Source organism: Syngnathus floridae, chromosome 6 (assembly GCF_059516105.1).
Source record: "Syngnathus floridae isolate MCC-2025c chromosome 6, RoL_Sflo_1.0, whole genome shotgun sequence".
NCBI classification, from domain to species: Eukaryota; Metazoa; Chordata; class Actinopteri; order Syngnathiformes; family Syngnathidae; genus Syngnathus; species Syngnathus floridae.
In genome coordinates this window covers 15,704,509-15,730,069 of record NC_142418.1, presented here as the reverse complement: position 1 = coordinate 15,730,069, position 25,561 = coordinate 15,704,509, and the positions used below count along the sequence as shown (strand labels likewise).

At 43.0% G+C, this 25,561-nt stretch overlaps 1 protein-coding gene across 9 annotated transcripts in view; it reads left to right on the top strand.

Annotated features, from left to right (window-relative positions):
* The window catches only part of nrcamb (neuronal cell adhesion molecule b), a 42,615-nt gene that overhangs the window by 6,391 nt on the left and 10,663 nt on the right, over positions 1-25,561 (top strand). For 6 of the 9 annotated variants that reach the window (XM_088378662.1, XM_088378657.1, XM_088378664.1 and 3 more), the window contains exons 2-11: positions 11,851-11,926; positions 21,391-21,586; positions 22,463-22,568; positions 22,632-22,825; positions 22,919-23,041; positions 23,119-23,289; positions 23,504-23,560; positions 24,642-24,753; positions 25,122-25,306; positions 25,370-25,504. In XM_088378662.1, coding sequence (XP_088234788.1) covers positions 21,481-21,586; positions 22,463-22,568; positions 22,632-22,825; positions 22,919-23,041; positions 23,119-23,289; positions 23,504-23,560; positions 24,642-24,753; positions 25,122-25,306; positions 25,370-25,504 — 1,189 coding nt within the window. In that variant the 5' untranslated portion in view covers positions 11,851-11,926; positions 21,391-21,480. The remainder of the gene's footprint in view (positions 1-11,850; positions 11,927-21,390; positions 21,587-22,462; positions 22,569-22,631; positions 22,826-22,918; positions 23,042-23,118; positions 23,290-23,503; positions 23,561-24,641; positions 24,754-25,121; positions 25,307-25,369; positions 25,505-25,561) is intronic. The other 3 variants (XM_088378659.1, XM_088378663.1, XM_088378658.1) reach the window with 1 other exon arrangement.

Here is a 25,561-nt window from a genome sequence, read left to right as displayed (position 1 = left end):
GTGCAATTGCGGTAAAAATGCCAATATGATGAAATGAAGCCAAGCTTTCAAAATGCTTATGGATTTATTCAAACGGCTTCTATAAGCTACGTTTGTACCCACGGGATTTAAATTGCTGAGTGGACTGATGATACTTTGATCTCTTCCTGACTTAGCTGCTAGCTTTACTTTGGATTCATTGCTTTTCCGAAGAACAATAGCTTCTATTTTCTATGAAGATTACTTTGGACGTTCTCAACCATTATCGTGACTTGAGCATGAATTATTTAGACTCAACAGAAAAATAAAAATATCAGAAATCAATCATGCCGAAATGCTAATGGGCTTTTTTTTTTTTTTAATCCATAAAACTCCAGCGTAGCTAATGAAGTGAACCTTGGTGTTTGACAACATTGCACCTTTTAGTGCATTTGCGCCGTGTCATGTTCATGACTGTGCTGCCAAAAAAAACATTCAGTAAGCCCATAAAAGGACTCTGTAGCCTAGATGCTGGAAATCTTTTTCAAGCTGACGAAGCAATCGTCAAGTCACCGCCAGCGGTGGTTTCTTCTAAAACGGCCCGGTCTAATGAGAACGTCTCCTGTTGTTTGTTCAATCGATGCAATTCCAAATGTCTTCAGATGTTTTCGCTCTCACACCAGACTATTTTTTTTCTTTCAACTCTGATCCAACCTTCAGGCTAACTATTAGTATTCATTATATCCATATCCTTATTTTCCGTCATAGCCTTTGAACATAGTTGCCGTTTGCTGATTTGCGTCTAATCAGACAGGAATGAGGCAACCGCGTACAGGTTGAACTGATTGGATTCTCCACGGCTCTCAACAGTGAGAAAAAAAAAATCTAATTAAGCCTTCGGCATCCCGAGTCAAACTCCTCAGGATTACCCTTGGCCCTGCAATCCAAACCCCCCAACCCTGGGAGAGAGTGATAACTCCACTCTCATAATCTGAGCTGTGAAGGACCGGTGATGAAATCAAGGCAAAGCATCCGCAAGAACCCAGGTTGTCGGATCAGGTTATCGGGGGAAGCCGGAAGATCTTACGACTAAATTACGCATTGAGGTTTGAGAGTCGCTTGGCCATCTTAATGTTTAGCGCCCCAGCAGGACGGAGCTCATGTCGCCATCGCAGTGTGTTGCGGGGTGATAATGATTTGAGAGAAATGATTTCATGCTGAGTTTTCTCTAAAAGGCTCACAATCCGCTTGCGCTTTGAAGTCAAATTAAAACCGTGTCTGCAGGCTTGGAAACAGTACACAGATTAAGCCTGCCCTAAAAGTCTTCAGATTGAAACAAAAGCTAGCAAAGTAGGTTTGGTCAACTCGAGGATGACTTTTGATTGACTGTCTATTGATTGGATGTTGCGCCTCAACGCTCCCCCAACAAGAAGCCGCTATTGATCGGATGTAAGGTTGATGTGACGAGAGCGAGGGGTCACCATTGGGTTAAAGACCGGGGACAAAATGGAGTTGGTGGTCACGGGGAAACAGTTTGATTGACGCTGTCAATCCCCCTACCCCCATCAGACATGGTAAAAAAATATATTAAGTGTCTCTTTTACATGACACAGGACATTCTCCATTGTACCTCTTGTTAATTCAAACCAGAACCACCTTAACATATTTGTGTTTTTGTGAGGCTAAAATTAGCAAAATCGCTGGAATGTGTGATTGATGTGAATGGGTTGAAAAAATGTGGTGAGTGTTCACGGTCTATTTGCGGCAATTGAATGTTGTGTTAGAAATTGACATTGAATGTGAAGACAAATGGACTGGAATGCGTGGAAGACTTCATTAGACGATGGCATTTTTTAAATAATAATAATAATAGAAAAGATTGCCTCCACATTGTGGTGTTGACCGAGTGCTCTCTACTTTAATTTTTACTTTTAATGAAAACATGTTGACAATTCTGTTAACGTAGAAAATACTTTTTGTTTAAATAACAATAATGATGGCGAGTCAAAAATGTATTTTATTATATTATATTATATTTAATTATTTAATTAATTATTATTAATTATTTTATTTATAATTAAAACAGTCTGGGTGTCATTTTTGTTTTCGCACGGTTGTCGGTGTCTACCTTTACAATGAAATAAATTACTTTTGAAGCAAGCAATCAGTAAAGTCAGTTATTTTGCAAAATAGAGAACAAAATTCGATTTTGGCTTGTCAACAGCAAAATATCATCTTATATCATCTTCAAATGGTTGCAAGCAAAAATGTCACTTGATGCACGTTGGCCTTTTCGTGTGTCCTTTACTTGTGATGGAGAGAATGTAAGGCGGCTTCCCGCAGATTGCCGCACCGTGCTGGGTGATTTATGACTCGGTGGCAGTAACACCTCCAGCATGCTGCTGGAATCGAATGGAAATCCTCCGAGCAGTGTCGTCTGCCCCTGGAGCTCACCGCGGCGTTCCAAAGCGCTCGGCTGCACCGAGATCGGACGCAAAAGCTCATTAGGTTCTGTTTGTCGTTTTGTCACTTGAGTCTTGTTTAGCTATGTCAGCCGTAGCCAAGAGTCAGGGAGTAGCTGGCGGGTTTATCAGAGCGCAACCCTCCAAGCTCGGTGTCACAGTCGAAGGGTAGGAGTGGGTGGGGTGGGTGGGGGGGGTCTTGGCTGGTCTTCAATGGCTCTTTCACTGCCACTTGGTGACAATGCATTTCTTCCATGCCATAAAGCAGATGCCGTATTATATGACGGCACAATGCTGTTTCCAGACCCAAAACTATTTACCATGTGAAAGGCACTCCGGGATCAGGGTGCCTACCACTGTGCGAAGCGTTTTGACTTGCCACTCCTCGGCGAGTGTGCAAAGGGAAAAAAAAAACTAGCAAGAGGTAGTGGGAGAGAGGAAGCGCTGAAGAAATGTCAACTAGGCCCGGGCTCTTGTTATTTATTTTTTGCAGAGCTCTGTCGATTGCTCTTGCATGAAATGAATTTTCGAATGAAGCTTATCCCATGAATGTGTAAATGCGCTCTTATCTGCAATCTCGGATCCGAAAGTCAACAAATCAAAAGCCAAACGAGTGAAATCGACTGTGAAACTCGAGTTGTTCCGTGATGATCTGCTCTTTTTGTTTATAGTGCCCGTCTCTCGTTTTATCGCGCTGTCATTGACTTGAAGAGTTTCCGTCTGACATGTTTGACTTCTTATACGGTGGAGTCTCTCCGTTGTGATTAAACCTCCTTGATTTTTTGACTTTTTTTCATAACGTGACCAAAATCCGGACGTTTTTCTACTAATTGAACATCAGCAATGACCAAAATCCGGCCACTAATTGAACACTCAAGCAGAAAAAAAATCTTGAAAGAACCTCAGCAGACAGTCTGGTGGACTCTAGCAGTCCAATCCGATCCCAGACGTCATTTCAAGACCTGGAGACAGGTGGCACTTATAGAGTCCAGATTCCATTTGGTCACCAGGCGCCACTTGTACTGCTTTTATCCTCGCATCCAAGAGCCTTGTTGAGGTGTTTTGTGCATGTCAATCATATCAAGGACACGGATGAAGCGTGTCGAGAGCCCGGGGAAATGTCCCGCTTAACAGCTAAGACTGGAAGAATTATAGAAAGGCATTGTTGGACAGTTATTGGTCCATCTCGTACCTCCTTGTCATTGTAACGACAGTGCTTATCTTGTTTATAGCAAAGTCAAGCGTTCAGTTTGTGGGAAAAGGTAAAGTCGTATCGAAGTGTAATCCGTCTCACCCAAGACAGTTATTTTCCCCTTTCCAGTCTTTCTGCAACTTTGCTGAGGCGGCGCTCGCCTGTCACAAAAGTATTCAGCAGCAGGCACAGTCAAAGACAATAGCGCACCAGCTTGCAGTCGAATTAACCTCGATGATTATGCAGATACGAGAAAACAAAAGCACAATTGTTAAAAACACACACACACACTAAGTACTGAACATCCAAGTGAATAAATTACAAGACAATTCATTAATTCATACTCGTAAATCTACTTCTGGTAAAAAAAAAGAATTACGAAATAAATATAGATTGTTCCTGCAGAGGTCAAACCTTGCTGATGTTTACTCTTTGGGTGACCGCCTAATGGGCGCTTTTGAGTGCATTATCCAATGCTAGCAGCAAAGCAGATCCATTTTCACCAAACATTTGAAGGGAATTTGCTTCTAAGTGTTTCCAATAAAGTGCTAATGGCTCATGTGATCAATAATTTCAGCTTTTGCCCCCGGTAAACACAAACGGGTACTTTGGCCTTGAGTCAGATAACACAATATTCTCCACATTAGCTTTTAGTTTTGTGACCGGTCGTATTCGCAATTGTAAATAATTGTTCTAAAATAAGATGAGCTGTTCTATTTGCCTTACAGGAATCCCAGGAATCGTTAAAATATGAACGTATATTGACACATAGTGAGATTAAATATGATCGCGGGTGCTCAGCTATTCCTTTAGCATGTTAGCAAGCCAAAAACTAAACCAATAACATGATTAAAGTGCAAATGTTGACGTGCTAAGATAAACTTAGCTAAGACAATAGCCATGTACTGTAAATTGAAACACATGCTAACATAAGCTAGCATGATACCAGCCTTCTGAAAACAGAATAAAGAAAAATATAGTTCTAAAAGTATGAAACCGATCCTATAAAACAGTTCACACCTAAAATCTCGACCTCTTTATTCTTTTGTGAATCAACTTTTGTCATTTTACACATACTACCATGTTAAGAAACGTTTGCTAATTAACAATAGCTAAGGCTAGCCATGGCCAAACGGAATCATAAATCCATTTGACCTGAAAATAGAACCCGATTCAAGCCATTTAATTAATACATTTTAATGTTAATTGATTTGTTTAACCCGGAAAATGGCCCAATAGAAAAGAGGGATTCGTAAAACATATCATCGTGGCTGTTTACTGAGCCTATAATTGGTTCAGTAACTCAGGTCATTTAAAATACTAAGGGCTTCCTCAATGTGCTGCTGCAGTGTGTGTGTTTTTGTGTGTGTGTTTGAACAATATTCTCCCTTCCTATTAATGCTATCACTCACTCAATAGCAACCCGTGCTGCGGGGATGTATGCATTTTGCAGCCCGGGCGCGGCTGAATTATTGATGCAGTGTAAATCCAATCTGCCTCGTGGCAGGTGCGCCGTGCCCGTCTGTGTGTCGCTGTGTGTTTTTGTGTGTCGGAGTGCGACGAGCATTGTCAGGGAAAGACAGTGCTGCTGTAATTAAAAGGCAGCAGTGTCTACAGATCTGCCCACACGTACGGACGCACATGACCTGCAGTGTTAGGAGGAGAAAAAAAAAAACCTCCAGGCTTTCCTCCACAAAGTTTTGACTGTTTGAGAGATTGCAGCAAAAGAACTTTGCTGTCAGAGTGATGGAAGAACATCATTAAGAGCAAAGAGGAGTAAGCTAAGCTAATAAACGCTACCGTTGCAGCTTCGCTTACCCTTTGACGTGACAAAATCTGGCCAAGATGGCAGAAAAAAAAAGATGGCTCCCCTCCCTTCCTAGTTACCAAATGGATGGACAGATAACTTTTGCATTGTATGCTGTCTATAGAAGCCATCTTGTGTTGAGCGTGGTGGAATTTCACCACCTCTTAACTGAACGTCTTTTTTCGCCAGCAGGCTTGTGTGTTGGCAACACCTTCTGATTGGATTACAGCACACACACACATTTGAAACACATCGGTGGACACACACGGACACGCCGACCAATGTTAATTTACACACAAGCAACCTGCTCGTAGCTTCAGTGGCCTTTTCACTTGATTTGCACTTGGCCTCAGGCCTTGCTCTTCTCTTTTAAGTGGGTGCCCCCCCCCCTCCACGTTTCTTTCTACACCAACATGATGTGCTGCAGGCTGCCCCCCCCCACACTACTTGCACGCCAATATAGTAGCTTGACTAGCCCCATGTACTCCGCCTCACGTCGAAGTCTTCTTTTCACACATTCAGGCGAGACAGGTGGCCGTCCCGCCCTCCCGCTGTTACAAACCTGCGCCTCGAAACGTGGCTTTCGACAAGCACGGCGCAAATGAAAGCAATTAGTTGAAAGCCACACTTTCAGTTTTGGAGGTTTCAGGAGCATCTTTCGGGAAAAGATGGAGATGAGTATTGGTGGGGAAAACTGGGTGATGGGCTCGCCTGCCTCCACCTTCTGGCAGGCGCATATGGTCGCTCAGATTAGCCCCGGCGTGAGCAGGTACATTTTATAAAATGAGTCCATCATGATGGAGTGTTTTGGGCTCATGGCTTTTTATTTTGCAGGATTCACGGTTATCCAATATTTTGTCTATTTTGATACCCGAGACCTCCACGGTGGCCCTCGAGTGAAACCCTCTGTAAGCAAAGACGAGAGGGTTGCTCCTCGCGTAAAGTCGGCCCATTGTGCGCCAGTCGGGGTCTCGTCGTGAAAAAGAAATACGATACAGGCCACGCCAGAGGTGCTTAACTTAAAGGATGGTCTGCTGCCCGTGTGTGGTAAATCTCTCCCTCCCTTTTGTTTAGTTTTTTTAAACGCCTCTCTTTCTTCCTCCATCCTTCTCGTCTTCCCTCCATCATCCTCTCCGTTGTCTACGAGCGTGTTAACACTCCAACCCTGTCAGTGAGCCTCGACGGCACCATGGAAACCGCCCTCGCCGCGCCATTGTTTACCGCCGCGTCTTTGTATGTGTTTGTGTGTGAATGGGCGGGCTCGAGGGCCTTGTTTGGTTTTAAAAAAAAAAAAAGACAAGGTCGAGCCGGTCCCTAAGGGCCTCTTGCTGTAATTCATGTAAACTCCATCAAGATCCCGGTTTTGTTTCGCTCATTGTCTTCCAGCCGAATCCGATGTCTTCCGTGCGGTTCGAGATTCGCCTCGTCCGACCTTTTTTTTTTTTTTTTTTTTTTACACCGGGCTCCATATATCAGCAAACTACTCCACGTTGTTGCCCTTTAATGAGTTCTTTTACAAGAGTAAACAGACGCAAATTGACGGGAGGGCAATTACCGTCGGAGGTGTCTTGTATGTACTGAGCGTTAGATTTGCTAAGACAGGCAAAATACAACCCTCGCGGATTTTTCTCGACCGCCCTCTGATTTCATCGCCGTTCTTTATGAGTAGCGGCGAGCGAAGCAGCATATCTTGCGAGTACTGACACATCATCTCGGCGTTGTTTGATAAATGACTTCTGTTCCTTCTGCTACTTTGTTCACTGTATTGTACAGACAGCATGGCATCGACAAGGGGTATTCAATCAGAGGCACGTGGGACACATGTGGTCCGGAACCAAACCCCTAGTGGCCCGGCCTGTGGTCCAACCTGCTTTTCGTTTAAGAAATGCAGATGGCGTCTCGCAAGATTTCTAAAATTCCTACAGTGTTTGATACCGTGAATGCAACACTCACATAGCCTGGTTAGATACATTTTGTGATTTAAAAATGTGTAATTGATTAGCCCTATCATAGACTATCTTTTTTTTTTTTTTTTTAGATTTTACATGATGCCAGCCACATTTGGAGCCCATTTGTCTTCTATAATTTTATTTTCGTGTCTTTTTGACCTTTCAGTCACCTGATTTTAATCATATATGTTTAGCCAATGCATATTTGCCGGCATAATGTAAAAATTCTCAGGCCAGGCCTCGGCGTGAACTTTCCCTTGTTAGAAAACTGCTATTGAAAAATTGTCCATTTATTGAAGTAGGAACAAAGAGCTGGGCGGGCTCCTGTCGCCGTCTCAGTGTGAGTTTGACGGAGCAATGGGCCGGCGGGAATCGGCCCAGTGTCTGGCGGTCAACAGAGTCAGCGTGCAGAAATAATGCCCATTAGACGTGCTCGTCCACGCCGCTGCCGTCGTGACATATCGCCCCTTTGACTCATTCTGCACAATCATCCATACAGCTCGGCGCCATCCATCATCTCTGGGCTTATGAACGCCTTTATTTACGATACACTTCTCTAATCGATGGCCTGACGGTTTTTTCGCTGAGACCCAAAAGTGCTGATGCTTTTCATTTGAGCCAGCCTGCAGGATTGCGGCTTTTTTGTGGTCTCCCCCTATGACAACGCAGGGTTCTCAAACTAGTTTCTGAAGAACCCCCCCTTTATAATCCAAACACCAATTAAACATCACGACCATGTAAATGCAAATATTTCATTTTTGAACATAAATATTCATAAGCGTGTTTCATCGCTCATCCAAAAGAACATTTCACAATGGCTAGCTTGTTACAGCCACACTTGAAATTGTTTTTTTCGTGTGAGCAAAGATTATGTTACATGTTCATCGCTTTTGTCGGATCTTTATGTACGTCGGGTTGGGCAAGGTCTCGTTTTCAAAGGCATGGCCTCCGCTATTGTTTGCCCTCTGCAACCAAAGCTAACACACCTCAAAAGGCCTTTTTAGTGCAATTCTTTAAAGTGGGTTGCGGTATAGCCAATAAATGAGCACCCCCTCCTTTCTTTTTGTTTGTTTGAGATTGGATCGCACGCAGACATCTGTTGGCCGGAGGTGAGCAGTTCCCCCCCCCACAACACACGCACATATTGTCGCTCACTGTATGGAAAAAGGAAGTCATTGGCCTGTAGCTGGAGGCCATTTTGTTCATTTAATCGACTCCACGCTCCTTTTGAGCATCTCGAACATGGTGCACGTTTGACCACCTGACGCTTGAACCCAGCATGCACAAGTATGATTGAAACAAAGTGGTGGGTCGTAGAAAGTATGTTATTAAAAAAAAAAAAAATCCCACCCAGTAACTTCATGTGATACCAGGAAATGTTTAACCCTCCATTGTAAAGAGACAAAAGGTTGTTTTTAATCCCACTGTGAGAGGCGAGGCAGGCTCAGGGGAGGGACGAACTAGAGGGTGAGGGACGGCTGGGAGGCCGCTGGGAGGGTAATCGGGGGGGAGGGCGACGTTTGACAGGGAATCCGCTCTCCTCCCTCTCCCGTCACTCAGTCGCCTGGGTTGAGCCGAGGACTACATCGGCCGCTGGATTATGTCGCTTGACCTCTGATGCGCCGGCCGCTCTGGGGGTTTATGATATTGACTGGGATAAAGGTGATGTATTTATTTTGATTCATCTCAGGGCAAAGGCACTTTCGAGGGTGATGATGATCATAAACTGGCAATCACAGAGCCAGTCATGGGATTGGACGAGGGTTGTGGGAGAGAATGCGGTGCTTTTTGCTTTTAAAGTGAGGAATGTGGAAAATTTGTTGGATGATTTTGATTTCTTTTATTTATTATTTTTTGCGATAGGGTGATAGTGATGGTTCTTCAGTTGCCACAATATCACAAGGTTTAATGCAGCCAGAAAGTAACGGAACTTTAACAATTAGCAATTTTAGGAATGTAAAATGAAATGAATTACTGTCATCACTGACAACTTGTAGATTTTTAGATTAAAAGAGTACTTCCAAAACTTTAAAATTGAAATTATTGATACTTATAACAACAATGTTAGCACAACAAAAGAAACACATTGCTGCAGTTCTTTATTCATTCATTTATTTACTTATTTGTTTATTATTATTTTTTTTTTTTACTGATTTATTTATTTATTTTTGTTTATTTATATTTGTTTATTTTCTGGAATATAATGACCTACTATATAAATACAAAGACACTTAATGTGCTATAGCTAACTTGGAGCCAGTCACAAGGAGGAGTCTGCCATATAACCTATAACAAAACTAGTCATAGATTTCTTTCCTGCAACTCCTTAAGGTCTTCCAATATCACTTCCAATTCCATCACTTCAAACTTCATTTTGTGCCAAATGGTGGAAAACATCCACCATCGTTACACCTGTTGCCAAAAGCTGTTCCACATCATCTGTTTGAGTCAACATTCAAATTAGCGCCCTCTATTTGGGATCCTAAGTGAGACGTTTTGACGTTTCTATTTGGTCCACGTGTCTGTCCACTTTGGGACACATCTCAATCCCTTGTTATGAAGTCACGGTGGGATGCATTTGTGTTCCGGCCGCAACACTTGTCTCCCTCTCTGCTGGTAATTAGGCTTCGTCAGGAGAGAGCGCTTTCCTCCGTGAGCTGCATTCTGCCACTCATTAGGCACCAGGCTAAAATTAAAGCCTCAGGTCAACTCGGAGCCTGCTCACCACCCTCGTTCACAAAAAAAAAAAAATAGCCTAGAGAAGACAACCCACAGACGCTCATTAGAGGAAGTCTGCAGCAAGCTTGTTGAACCTGCAGGGCCGTTTCTATTTCATCCTCGTATTGGCTCTAAATGTTGACTGGAAATTGCAATCTTGAAAATATGTAGCAACTTGAAATTTTATAATTACTTATTCAACATTTCTGTGGAAAAAATATGACTATTTTTGTTTGCAACTTCCAATTTTTTTTTTTTAAATAATGATATTTTAAATAATGAAAATAATGATATTTTTAAGGAAAAGTCTTTTTTTTTCATTTTTAATAGTTACATTTTTCTCTCAAATCTCATAGTATTTTCTGTCACATGAAATCATATGAATCCTATTTTGAAGCTTAGTGATTTTTTTCTTTGCCACTTTGGACCTGGATGAAATTTTACCGACTTTTAGCTATCCTTTGGGTGATAAACATCGAGGCCTTGGCAGAGGTGTGTGTGCTCTCTGAGTGCTCTAGTTAAGAATGCTAAATTGCCCATAATTTGTCTCTCTTGATGTCAGGCTGGCGTAGCATGTCCATGAATCCGCTGTTTAGCCAAGTGTCAAGCAGCATTGGCTTTCCTACGACGCTTTACGTTATTTTAAGTGGCAATTTTCTTCTCGTTTTGTTGCTTCTGTGGCCGCATATAATGAACTTTTATTGAGCGCGGTTAGAAAGTGATCTAGTGCGGAAGATTTTCCTTTCCAAAAAGTTGTAAACGGATGATCTATAGTTGGGGCTGTCAATCCCAGGAAAGACATTAAAACACTTCATAATATATCCAAGGGGAGCCACAAAGTCGTTTTTAATCATCGGCAGCTTCTTCTCATGGTGTGCATAACAATATTTCTGCGGATCCTTTACGGTTGTTTTTACATTCAAGGTCTTTGGCCTCCATCATAAAGTCGCTCACGAGCGCCCTCTTCAGGTGCGCTCTTGGAAAAAGGTTATTCCGGTCCATCTTCAAATCACCATGGCAACCAAGCCAAAGTGTCAGGCGGTAACCGAGGTCAGCGCTGACTTGCTCTTTTCGATAGCATCGTCTCAGTAACGGGATGGAGGGAGGCCATTTAACAAAATGGTGGGGAAAGGCGGCGTCTTCGAACTCCGATTGAAGTCGATAAGCAGCAGCTGCGAGTAAATTGCACCGACGTCAATCATGAGTGGAGTTAGAAGAAGGCTGCGAAGGAAAATAACAGCAAAATTGGATGCGATTGATGCTGTTAAAGTCAATATGTCAAGCCCTCTAACACTATGCTGCCCCTTCAGGTCAGTCTTGGTACTGCAAGCGGTGACTCATGATTGTCGCCACAAGATGGTGGAGAGATGTCTCATTCATGTTGACCTTCATTTTTGAAAACTCAGGGAGATGCACAAGGAGATAAAAAAACAACAACGTTAGGGGGTAGAAAGCAAAGATGATCTCCCAGAGAGCGAAGATGACAGGAGGTGATAATGGGAGACGAACAAAGGAGGGGATGACATGGAGGTTGCAAGGGAATTAAATACACGATGCTTTCGCTCCAGCTCTTATCCGATATGAAGTGAGTCGTAGTCGGGATTGAAGTTTTTTTGCGTTAAAAACGGCAAACACGGTGAAAAATGGATGGGTGAAGTCGAGTATCAATTGTAGACGGGAACATCCGACCTGACAAATAACAAACCAACCGAGACACACACACAACGTGCTGAACTTTCGTTTTTTTTTTTTCCCTGCCAACAGATTGAAGCTAAACAGAAGAACAAGACGTCTGACATCCGAGGAGGAGAAAGAATAAAGGGGATTCAAGTCTTTCCTGGTAAGTTGGAATTGTTTTGACTCTGGACGGCCGTATTTTCCAGAACTGAATGTTCTTTTTTGTAGCGTTTCCACTCCCACAGCATACGATTGCACAAATGTCAGTCTGTGTGCCATATCTGGCAAAGGTCTCCCCTCTGGGTCCGGGCACCATGATTCTGCCAGAATGGCATTTTATGAAATATTAGCTCAGTCGGCAGAGCGAAAAACCCTGCAAACAGTGGCAAAGCCTTCTTTTTGTGTTCTTGCTCAAAATGGAAAGGTCAGATCTTACTTGACTGGCGTTTGTCCACGAGCTGTGCGTTTTTGTGTTAGTCGAGCTCATTTGGAGGTGTGGGAGTCGAACTGCCTCTTTGATTGCTTTGGTTGCCATGGTAATGCACACTCTTATCTTTGCCCAAACTACGACAGTGGGCCGGGATGCGAGAGAATTCAAAATAGCACTTGGAGACTAAATTGGGCATTCGTACGGTGCCGGTGATTAGCATGATACCAGACAGAAAACGATATCGAGTTGATACCACTTATCGGTGATGCTGATATGATGGCAGAAAGATTAAAAAAAGAAAATGAAGAGTCACATGCAACAGTGAGATAACATCAGCCATGGGCAATACAAGTAGATAAGTGCAGGTCATAGGTGATACTGATTCAATATCAGATCGATCAGGAATGGGCAATATCAAATTGATAAGAACTAATCGCATACAAATGATTTGTCCTTTTGATATTATACCAGTAGTTTTTTCATACTGATATTGAACAAGGTGATGGTCAATAATCATGATACCATGTCGATACTGATACTGAGATGATATCAACGATTAACTCATGATAACAATCATTGTGAACGATAGCTAGCCGAGCTGCTTGGCTGACCCTGAGCAGGATGAATGGATGGATTTGAGGTCCGTGAGTTTCAGTATCGATATCAGATTAGGATCATTTATTTACATTATACAAATAATACTGCTGATTGTCTCTTCAAATATCATACCAGACAATCAGAAATGTAATGTCTGGTACTGATAACAATAGAATTCAGTACCGATAGAGTATCGTTTCAAAACATCAAGAGCGTCTGGGATGCTACACGAGGTCGAGCTAATGTCGCGCGAGTACAAGTGAGATGGTTGATGATAAATGTCTACGAGTCAGCCAAGTGTGAAGACAAAGATCTCACCTTGGCCTCAGGGATGAAGCCCGGAAGCTGCACACACAGCTGAGGGCAGACTTAAACGCTTGTGACGGCGACGAGCTCATCCGTCGCCACCTTTGTACTCACTCACGCTCCGTCTCGCTGCATTTGAACATTTCTACGCCTGTTTTAAATCCTTTTTGCCAGTCACGGCACCGCTGCTGGTTGAGTCCACGATTTCCAAAGGACCGTTTGAAGGCAAGTCAAGCGTGACATTCCCTTTGTGGTTTTCTGCATTTATTCTCAGGTTGTCTCAGAAGACTACCAAGGTTTCTGTTGATCTCCATTGTTTTTGTTCGAGGTATCCTTCGGATTTTAATCAACCAACCAAGCTTTGAGTCTTTAGACCGAGAGGATAAGGTGTCACGATAATTGTAGTCCTCACAACACCACTTAACTATGATGTCAAACCAAAACCCTCCTGAAAGTGAAACCAGTCCTTGGTCAAGTGAGGTGATCTGATATCTCCAAAAGATCTAAAAATAGTTTTAGATTTACAGTATGGGGGACATGATGGAAATGAGAGATCTGAAGGTTCCGTGTGTGAGCAGGTGGATTCTGGCAAGAGAGCCCCCCGGGGTGGCTGCCAAAATGTCTCCTCGGTGTGTGTCTCTGATACCAGCGTGACGTTCCTTAGATGTCTTGACGTTCCTGTCGGCTCTGTTGTCTTTAAAAAAAAAAGGTAGCGCCTCGCGACTTGCCGGAGCGAAAGACGCTGTAAACAAATAGACCAAGATCTGAATGCAAAGAGAGGTGAAAAGCATCCGAGCGACATGAACGAGGTCGACGCCGCCCCTCGGCTCTCCTCCTCGTCCTGCTCCGTCAAGTTCCTGCTTTCATGCGTAGCTCACTCACAAAACGTACTGCCCGGAGAGTCACAAACGATACTTTTCATTATCTGAGGCTGCATTTTTATCGTTTCTTTAACCTCTCTTCAACGACACAACCTTCCTCCAGGCCTTGAAATGCTTTCGTCTGTACTTTTTCCAATATCTCTCCCCAAATACCGAATCCATAGAATCCACAGCTTTCTTTTGTCCATACCTCGACTCTTCCAGATGAATCCAGCGAACATTTAGTACTTGGTACTCTGGTTTTTCTCCAATACACACCTTGAACTAGTTCCAGACGAATGAGATGGCGCAACATTTAGAATTGGAGTCAAGAAAATAAATCGGCGGAACACTTACGGATGACCATGAAAAGCATGTCGTCATTTGTCATGTGATGCAGATCTGTCCGACCGAGGTGGTTCCATCAGTCCAGGACTGATGGCTGTTATCGCACTCATCTGTACTTGTCAGATTTGGGCACTGGAAACCGGGGGGGTTGGTGTCCTTCCCTTGAGGAAGGTCTCACCTTGTCCGGTTATGCTACAGCAGGAACAGGAACAAGGACTGCCTCTTTTCATGTTGATTTTGGGCTAGTTCTGACTAGTTGATCATTTCAGAGGACATGACAAGGCTCTGCTGGGGTTGACATAAGAATTCCTTGACCTGCTTTGCAATTGTAAAACCTTCTCAGATGTTTACTCTTCATCCTTGATGGATTGTTGCGGTTATTTGTTCCGTTTTGCATATGAAAACACGAGTTGTCAAATGAAGCGACTATAGTTCAGGCAAACGCAATCAGAGCTCTTTCAGAATCGTCTGAAAGGATGTTTGCATCCGCCGCGCTCGGCGCATTCACAAGCGGATCGGTTTTTTTTATGCTGAGTGACGGCTTTGAGGGACGCCGTACGTGTTTACGTCTAGAGTGACAATCGTGCTTGTTTACCATCTGCATGACAAATAATTGGATTCTATTTAGAAACTGAAGCTGTTAAGAGGTGCTGTTTGCATTTCATTACATTCATTAGTGTTGGTTCCTCTTGATGGGTAGCAATGGAGGATGAGCCAACATGAGGACAACTATCCGAGGATTTAATTTGTAGTCCAAGCATATCCAAAATCTGTTTTTGAATTGATCTAAAGTCAGCAGCTAGTTTTGTTTGAGTTTTAAACACCTGGGAATTACTTTTTTTGTTGTTTTTAGTTACAATAAAAGCACTTGTGGCAATGCTAACTTAGCGTTAACACAGTAAACAAGCCGGTATTAGTCATGGGGTGTTCTTGTTGTTTTTCCTCTGGTGTGGTGGTTTTCTAGTTTGAAGTCCAAGAAGAGGTCAGAAAGGGATGATTGAGTTACAGATCATTTTACCGTCAGGTCATACTGAAAGTTTTGAGGAGTAGGACAAAAAGCATTTTTAGTTGAAAAAAGCAAACTAATAGTTATATCGATTTGGATCGATTTTTCTGTGTATGAACCGAGTCCATACAAAGTAAAACCAAACACATGAATCAATCATTTGAATCTTTTCCATGTGACCTAATCTATTTCATCTATGTTGTATTTTTCCAACTGTGGTTAGCGTCCTCCATTTTTACCGAAAGCAAGATTTGATTTTTCTCACACTTTTGAAAGCACCGTTGTCTGAGATTGGACAGTGCGCTCCTTTTGGAAGGCAGCCGAGGGGAAATGATTTGTATTCACCTGCCGCATCTCAATGGGGTCGGCTTGAGGATTGGCGTGGAAGGGGTGGGGGGGGGCTGTGAGGGGGCGGCTGGTAGGGCGGTGACAATATAGTGCTTTCTTTATGTGATAATGGATTGCGGCGACATTCACGCACATTGTGCTGTGGTGTGCCCATCAGTCAAGAACTGCTACATATTAGGAAGGGGGGGGGGAGCTTAGTGGGTGAGGTGGGGGGGCAGATGTCATTAAAGACTCTCCAGGTGACGGCTCCCTGTCACCTCTCCAACGCCTCACTCCTGCAAATGAGTCCCCCTTTTTCCCATGTTCGTACTTTACTCTCCTTTTACATAACGGCGCATTCATTGTCCCCGGCTGGATTATTCCTGTCAGCCGCACAAAAAGAGACAAAGTGGAGCCGGGGATGGCCAGTAATGAGCATCTCCTCTTCCCGTGTTACATGTAAGAGCAGCCATGGCTTTGGGAGACAATGGCGGGCTTTGGAGAGCACTCTTTGATTGAGTTTGCTGGCTCTGGGGTTGATTGTGGAGTGGAGGCGGGCTGGGAGGGCTGCGAGGGCCCTCCTCTGTGCTGACCTTTCAGAAGCACAGGTGGAGTGGAAGGAGGTCCATTGTGTGAGCCCTCTGAGAACGGAGTGCTCAATAACACAAGATCTCACTCCACCTGCCTGGGATTTTCTCACCCTCTCGCTTGGTTTCCCACTGGCCAAATTGCGTTCTTCGAATATTGTGTTCTCACCCAATATTTGTATTTTCTATATAAGCTACAATTATTTTGAGTATTTTTTTTGCTGAATGTATTTGTTTTTATTAGTTGTGTATTAATTATTTTTTGCAATTTTTTGGTAATATTTGAGTATCTAATATTTCTCTTTTTAGTCTGATGTATATTTTTTCATTTTTAATATATTTTTTTCAATTTTATTTCTATTTTTGTAATTTTTTAAGAATATTTTTTTAAATCTTGTATATTTTACAATGTTATTTCCTTTTTACCAACATTTTGGAAAATGTGCCGTATTTTTTTGTATATTATCGAATATTTGTTTTCCTTTTTGTGTGTTTTATCGTCTCAATTTTGTTTGTGTGCACGATTGTTTTGTGTTCCCTTTTCCATGCCCAGTATAACTCATTCCACCTCCCCGGTATTTTCCTCACCGGCTCGCTTACTTTCCCAGCGGCCAAATTACACGATGCCTCTAACAGGCTGGCTGAAAACGATTGTTCCAGCATGTTCACCATATCTGATGCTGTCTGCAGATTTTTCACCACACACAAAGCGGCGGTGAGCTGCAAATGACCCGTCGCCGTCCGCATTCTACTCGTATCAGCACTATTCAAATTGGCCGCCGAGTCCGGCGTTTGCTGGAAACACCCTGTTGTGTTTGCTCGAAGCACACCGCATCGCATTAATTGTTAACTCCGACTGGAGCCGGACGGACACGGAACCCCCCCCGCCCCGCGGGAGCTCATTTGCAACAAAAACATCCCGGTTGTTAGCGTCTCTCGACTTTTTATTGACTGGGTCCCTTCCGCCGCTAAGCTCGGAGTAAACGCAACATATTGGCCTCGTCTTGGGGAGCCTCCACTTGTTGACTAAGCCTTCCGGTCGGGACTGAGTCATGTAATCACACCTCTTTTGTTGAGCGCAAATTAAGTTGGGAGCCTTTAAGTACAGTTTCAAGTCAAGGTTACCAAGGAGATGACAAATAAGTTTGGGCCTCTTGTGTATTTTCTTTTTTTTTCCAGACCTGAGGCTTTGCCTTGACTTTATTAGCATCTTGACAAGCTGAGTCGAGGGTTAATATCGTCCTCTTGTGTTATATTTGTATTTACCGGCATAATTTGGATGTCTAAAAGTTACGAGAGAGTCATTGCTAGCTAATTCTCATTTCAACAGGTGAATTGATTTGAAACTAGCTACAAATTCATAGTTAGCATGGTCTTTGCGGGACTAGCTAATGCTAATGCTAATTGATTTTTTTTTTTCCCCATTGCTCAGATCAATGGCACAGACGTGACCCCACTGTTACAACTAATTCACATTTCAACAGGTGAATTGATTTGAAACTAGACATGATACAAATTCAGACGTAGCATGGTCTTTGCGGGACTAGCTAATGCTAATGCTAATTGATTTTTCTGTTGCTCAAATCAATGGCACAGACGTGACCCCACTGTCTGCTACCGTCTGTTATTTACTAGAACCGTAAGGCTCTGAGGAGAAACAGAGGAAGTGTTTTTTTACGCTATTAGTCGATGATTCTGCCTTCGCACGCACGGCTAGCCCCTCCGTTTCCCGCCTCGGAGGATTTGCTCGTCTCCTCGCAGCAAATTGGTTTTATGTTGATTACTTTTTTTTTTTTTTTTTTTCACATCCCCAATGCTAAAATGCGTCGTTTGATGTCTGGGTGCTTTGAGACCAAGCACAATCAACCAATCCGGAATATCTGTCGTCTGTACCGGACTTCTTCAAAGGAAAAATAAAGTACTGATGCATAATTATAGCTATTAAAAAAAAGTTATGCTTTGCAGTTCCCATTCCAGATCCAATGAAACCTTTTTTTATTCTTTTTAACCGTCTCAGGTCATTTCATTTATTAACGCTATGATCTCCTGCCCAAGTGCTTCGGTGACACTTAAGTGACTTTAATGCCTCGAGAAGCCTTTCGGTCAGGAGATGATACGAGCGGGCTTTCACATAGCCGCCAATCTTGCGAGTACTTCAAGTGTTCAAAGGTTTGGATGCGATAAGATGGAAGTGAAACGCCGTTCAGTTCCACTTTGCTTTGACTGGCGGGAATTTGCCAACGGATGTCGTTTCACTGTGCATGCTAAAGAGCATCCGCCGCCTCCAGAAAGTCGTTGTTGCAATTATTGTCCGGGATGCCAGGGAAGGCAAAGCGAATCCCCGAGTGTTTTTGGCACACCCGGGCGACAAGCTTTGTGAATACCAACGACTCTCAAGTGCAAGCTAATTGCTGGACACACACAAGTTGATGCACACTAGCATTGAATGAAGAAACCAAGCTATGCCAGGAAATAACCCTTTAATCTATAGTTCATCTTTTTCTCCTTTAGGTAATGGTTTCCCCAAATATGCTTTTGACGTTTTAAATGCTAGTACACAAATTCACATTCATTAAATCTAAGTGCGCCATATGTCGAAAATAGGTTCCACTAGGACCTTTTGGAATAGCGGCGCAATTTCCATGTTCTGACAAAATCAAAGCTGAACTTGTTGCCCTGCGTTCCAGTTCCCTTCCTCCGTCCGCTCTGTCTGACATAAGTCAGCTTTTGCAACAGTCACTGACTTTCTGAATCCCCTCACTAACAGATGAGATGAATAAAGCGCCCACTTGATCTTTTTCTATTGTACAGTGCCGATGAAAGGTGGTGGCCCCGGCGACGGGATGCCTGATTCATATGGTAAACATAGCAATTATTTGCATACCGGTCCGCAATTATCAAAGCTAATGAGAAGATTGAGGCGTAGGCGCACTGCAGGGTTGCCATTGTGGCACCGATGAGGGCCCAGAAGAGGTGACATGATTCATTCCAAAACTGAAAAAAAAAAAAAAAAGTATATATATTATATATATATATATATATATATATATATATATATATAATATATATATTATATATATATATATATAATATATATATATAATATATATATATATATAAATATACGTATATATATATATATATTTATTTATTTATTTATATATATACGTATATATATAGATATTATAAATAATAATAATAAATATTTATTTTATTTTAATTTATTATATGTATATATATATATGTGTATATATATATATATATATATAAATATATATATACACAACACAATTTTTATTTCCAAAAATCCGCCGAAGTTAAGTAAGAAAAACAGCGCGCTGTGCAAGTTGTGAATGACGTGCCGACCTGATATGAATCAGCAGCACATTTGATTCATCTTTCAGTTTGGTGGAGAGGGAATCAAAAAAAATTGGCCTGTCAGCGCAGAAAAGTCCTCCCTGATGTTATCAGCCGTCTGACATCTTTTGGCGGAACACTGTAAACGAAGTTGTTAGCATTATTGACTTTTTTTGCTTTTCCGCCATCTGTGGAATTTGAACTTGCACTTTTTTCCCACGATGATGTGAAAAGTTCCCGTCTATCGTTGTTAGCATGCGGCTTGGATTGAAACACGGCAAAGTGTGTACATAATTCATATATCTCATTGTTCTCAAGTTGGGAGCGCTTGCTTTCTCATCTTTCGTGTTTCTCGGAGATCCTGCTGGATGAGGGGATGTGAGGGGTTGGGCCACGGCCTGTATCATCACAGCTCACGGGGATAATTATAGCACACACACATGTGCACACACACACACACACACACACATCTATCTAAGTACGGCAAGCGGTTAGAGCGGCGCCTCCTCAGCTCATTAAATTGTGAAATGAATCTGCCCTGGAAGCTTTCCAGATAAGAATCACCATGCAAGGCTTCACCTCCGCATTTATAATTAACACTTTTATTCCTAATTAGGCTTTTTTTTTTTCTCGCAATGCAAAACTATCGGTGGCTATTTTAAAGTGCATGGCTGATTTCTCCTTTTTAGTGGACGAGCTAACAAGAGCAGTTAGAGCCTCGTTTTCTGTGAGGACGTGCCTGAAAAGTCAACGAAGAGACGCTCTCGCGTTTCTCTTTGCATGCAGTCGACACCAAACCAAACCCAAGCGTAGCGGTTAGCACATCTCAAAGTCAATTAAGTGACAAGCTAGTAGAAAAGTACTGATACCAAACCGGATCAATTCTTCTTTGTTGTTTATTTTATTCATCTTTAGCTGCTCCACTTTCATTTGTGGTGAAATCAGACTTGATGTAACCTTTCAGCTTGTACTTTGTGATTCTACACGATCGTGTGATTGGCTCAGGCCCTCGGCCCAACACACACACGCTCTCCTGGGAGCGTGTGTGTGAAGAAAGCCTGGGGGGGTGCAGACTTGTTCTCCTCCATCACAGCCCAAGGGCAGCGCTGACAAACAAGTCGGTCCCCCAAAGGAGGTTCCGGGCGGGGGCCAACTTGTTTGGCTGACAAGACCTCCGGTCCCAAACAAAAAAAAAAAAGCCGCCCCTTCCCCCCCTGCAACTGCTGCGTCGTGTCCGACGGGCCAATTTTGATTTCTTCTCGGAGTGGAGCGCAAAGTTCAATGTGCGCCGTTGCGATTAGAAAAATATCTGCCCTCGTGACGACTTTTCCGTTCCGTGCCAGCGGCTTTTACAATGAGATAAAAGCAAAGGCGGAATTTGACTCCCAATTTCCGTTTGCAAGCTATGTAAAGAAGAAATTATACTGATGATTTCGATTTTTAAATCATCGCTGCTTGTTATGGCTATCAACTTTAGCTTGGGCTTGTGTGTGTACATCATCGTTAGCATTTCCCAACAAGTCAAGTATATTCCGATAGCCCTTAATGAATGCCAGGTTTTTTATTCAACGTCTGCAACTGGGCTCGAAATGTTAAGGTCATTTGTGTGTGTGTGTGTGTGTGTGTGTGTGTGTGTGTGTGAGATCAATATGGCTTGTGTGTGAAGGCTCACGCTGGAACCCTGCCGGAGCGTTCCATTATCAGCAATGCATAACCATTGATCTGTGTCCACTGTTGCAACGATGAGTTTCTCGCTCTCTTATTCTCCCCCTCTAACGTCCCCCCTTTTTTGTCTTTCCGTCCTTGCAGTGTGAGTCAGCGCACACGTGTCCCGTCGGCCGCGTGACCGAGCGGGGAGAGGCGGGGCTCTTTGGTGGCGGACCTTGGCGGCGCACGCTGATGATGGAGAGGAGGAGGATGGGCGAGACAGACTTGCCGCTGCTCCCGCTGATGGTGGCGGTGTTGCTGGGACATCTCGCCGCAGCATTGGAGGTTCCGATCGATCGTAAGGCCATGGAATAAAACACAAGATCTGCGAAGAAATAAAAAGAAAAATTAAACGCATTTGAAAGGAAAAATATTTCTTTAAAATTACCTATTTTAAATATATATATATATTTTTAGAAATATTTATGGATCAAAAGTACTCGTGGTATCAGTGCTTAGTATCGGTATCATTATCAGATTTGCAAAGAAATAAAAAGAAAAATTAAATGCACTTGAAAGGAAATATTTCTCTAAAATTACCTATTATATATATATATTTTTTGAAATATTTATGAATCAAAAGTACTAGTGGTATCGGTGCTTAGTATCGGTATCATTGGAACCGACATATACAGGTACTTAGTTTAAAAACTTAAAAACAAACACAACAAATATGGTAAAAATTCCAAATTTATTTGATAGAATTGTTATTTGCTACAGTCAAATATTCCCATACTAATATATGGTTCTCTTCATTGTGACTTTTGCTGATTCTTTTGGGGACAGTTCTGGAAAGATGTAAGTCCCGAGCCAGCCCGACGTCCACAAGGGGGAGCTGTTTTATTGTGCTTTAAGGATTTGCCGCAATTTGAAGCGAATTTTTGTTTTTGTGTGTGATTTTATTTTTTATTTGTGATTTGAAATTTTTGTGTGATTTGCCGTGGCAGCATAACATGTCTTGCATGCTTGTTTTGGGTTCTATTTCAGTTGGCATGACATGAGCTTCCATGCTTAAAGTCGTGCTCGGCACTCCGACAAATTATCTTCTGCATGCTTTATTTTATTCATTATTTATTTTATTTATGCTTTATTTTACCGAGCGCGCTGTGTCAGCGTGGTTAAACGCTGGCAGGTCAAAGTTGAACATCGGCTCTGTCTCTCTGGTCGCTTTCAGTGCCGCAACCCCCGACTATTACTCACCAGTCCCCCAAGGATTACATCATCGACCCGCGGGAGAACATTGTCATCCATTGTGAGGCCAAAGGGAAGCCTCATCCCAGGTAAGAAAAGTGTGCACATATATTTTCCAAAATAATTTTTTACAAGCTAAATTGGCTTCTCAGTTTCTCCTGGACGAGAAACGGGACCCACTTTGACCTGGATCAGCACCCCAACGTGCACATGAGGGCCCACTCGGGGACGCTGGTGGTGGACATCAGCAAGGAGCGGGCTGAACATTACGAAGGCGCCTACCAGTGCACGGCGAGGAACAAACACGGGACGGCCGTCTCCAACGACATCGTGGTGCGGCAGCCCAGTAAGTCTCTCACTTCGCCATATCACCCCTTTTATCCAAATACTCCTCATTCATACTTCACACATCCATTTTTTTTGTCTTAAACCAATCCAGGGTCGCCTTTGTGGTCCAAAGAGAAGATCAAGCCGATCGTCATTCAGGAGGGCGTGTCCTTGGTGTTGCCATGCCGACCGCCCGCCGGCTTCCCTCCCCCAATTGTTTTCTGGATGGACAACAGTAAACATTCACACGCGCACGTCACATGACAAACGAGCTGAATGTTTGAATGAAATCTATTTTGATTCTCGCATCAGACTTCCAGAGGTTGCCCCAAAGCAACAGGGTGTCGCAATCTTTGAACGGAGACCTTTACTTCTCCAACGTGCTGCGCGAGGACTCCAGGAACGACTACATCTGCTACGCCCGCTTCCCGCACACGCAGACCATCCAGCAGAAGCAGCCCATCACCGTCAAGGTCCTCAACCGTAAGTCGCATCATCTCCGACTTCATCCATCCGGAGGCCGGCACTCGGACTGAAATGTCATTTTGTCCGTTCCGCTACGAATCAGCAAAGCTGTTCGCCATGATGGTTCCTCATCTGCTCCAGGGCCTTTTAATTTTTTTTTATTTTTTTTTTTTTAATTCCAAAGCATGTTCATGTGCTGGCTTGTTTGAATGCTTGTTTTGTTGTGTTTCAGTGGACGCGATCAATGACACAATGGAAGCTTTTTACAATGACACTGATTTGTTTAGTGGTGAGTTACGGAAAATAACCACGCCCCTGCCTTTCTCCCGGTACTTCTCCTGCAGTGGGACCTCCAAAGTTGAACGCAATTCGTCCCAACTGAATTTTTTGAGTTCCTGTTTTTGCTTTAAGCTATGAGCTAAATTTAACCTAAAAGAAATTTTCAGATACACAACCTAGCTAGAGAAGTGAAAAAAAATGAAACAGTTAAGGCACTTTAATACACTTAACACACAAATACAAAATGAGAACACTCGGCGAGCTGCTGTTGGCCACCACTCACACACACACTCACACACAGGGTAAATTACTTTTAGCCACGCCCCTAAAGGCTTTCTTTTGTGTTATTTTTCTATACAATACACTCCTGTCTGAGAAATAACATCTCCAAGACAAATTAAATTAAATTTCAGATTTATTTTTGAATTAAGTTTAGAATTTCTTAACGTGGGACGTTTGACTTTGGAGCTTTCACTCTACCGTATGGGATCCAGACTTTCCCAGCCACTAACCCGTCAATCCTTAAACTCAAGCCTTCTCCTCACTACTCTAGTATTAGATACCCGTCGCACCCCTGTAACCCTTCACTCCAGTTGATCCGACTCCCACTCCCCCCCCACTCCAATCAGAGACCTTCACTTATGCATTTCTTGAATGAGCCCCGTGATAACATCTGTACAACATTAGCCACATCAAGAAGAAGAAACGTCTAATTTCTCGCTCAATTAACAATTCCGACTGCCTCCTCCTCCTCATATCTTGTTATACAGGACCTTTGCTTTCTTTTTGATTTGCCCTTTGGCACGCAAGCTGTTGGATGAAATTGCTGGCATTATTGCCAGCAGCACCTGCAGATGACGCTTTTATTGTCAGAAAGTGTTTATCTCATTTGCGTCTATGCATTGCAGTGGCCGTTATGACCCCCCCCAGGGGGCAAATCATTAGCCGTAAATTTTCCTGAAAAATGCAAATACTGGGTTGTAAAGTCAGACTAGAGGTGTGTGTGTGTAATGCGCTAGCTTATTGTGGATGCCGGTGACATATGGCCTAGCCCCAGAGTGACGATAACTTCTGTGTGGGTGTGACTGCAGAAGAGCCGGCGGATGAGCGGAAGCCCACGTTCCTCCTCCCGTTGGAAGCAACCAGCTCCAAAATGGTGCTACGTGGTCAGGTGCTGGAGATGGAGTGCTTTGCGGAAGGACTGTACGTATCAGTCTTACTTCACATGATGCATTTTTTTGTTACCATTTAAAAGAGTTTGATTTTGTCAAAAGGGTTAAGGATTATAGCATACTTTACACATCCAATTGCTTGTCCTGTTGAAATTAGCTAGGATGTTCTATTCATACAAAATGTTATTAAAGCAAATGTTTTTTATTTTGTGTGTATAAATAATACATATTAAGTAATTAAGAGGCTAATAAAATTAAATAAAAAAATAATAAAATTATTTAAAAAAAAATAATTAATTAAAAAATAAAATAGAATTTAAAAATGAAACAACTCATCGCACACAAACAAATAATGTCTTTTCCAAACTTTACTCCTTCTTCCTTTCTTTCAAATGCAAGTCCCACTCCCGAAATCTCCTGGGCCAAAATGAGCGGCGAACTCCCGGGCGCACGCATCTCGTTCCTGCATCACCAGAAAGTCTTGCGTATCGTCAACGTGTCGGAAGCCGACGCGGGCGACTACCGGTGCACCGCAAGGAACCAGCTGGGCTCAGTCCACCACACCATTCAGATCACCGTCAAAGGTTTGACCCACCTTATGACCCATGCGGTGTGCGCCATGATTAAATCTGCCTTCTTCTTTTCAGCCGCTCCATACTGGATCAGCGGCGCTCCCAGAAATCTCGTCCTGGCCCCGGGAGAGAACGGGGTGCTTATGTGCAGAGCCAGTGGCACACCCAAGCCCAACATCCAATGGGCCATGAATGGCGTTCCCATAGAGAGTGAGTGGAGAACCACAAAGTCAAATATCTTGTTTGTGGTCTAAATAATTAACATAT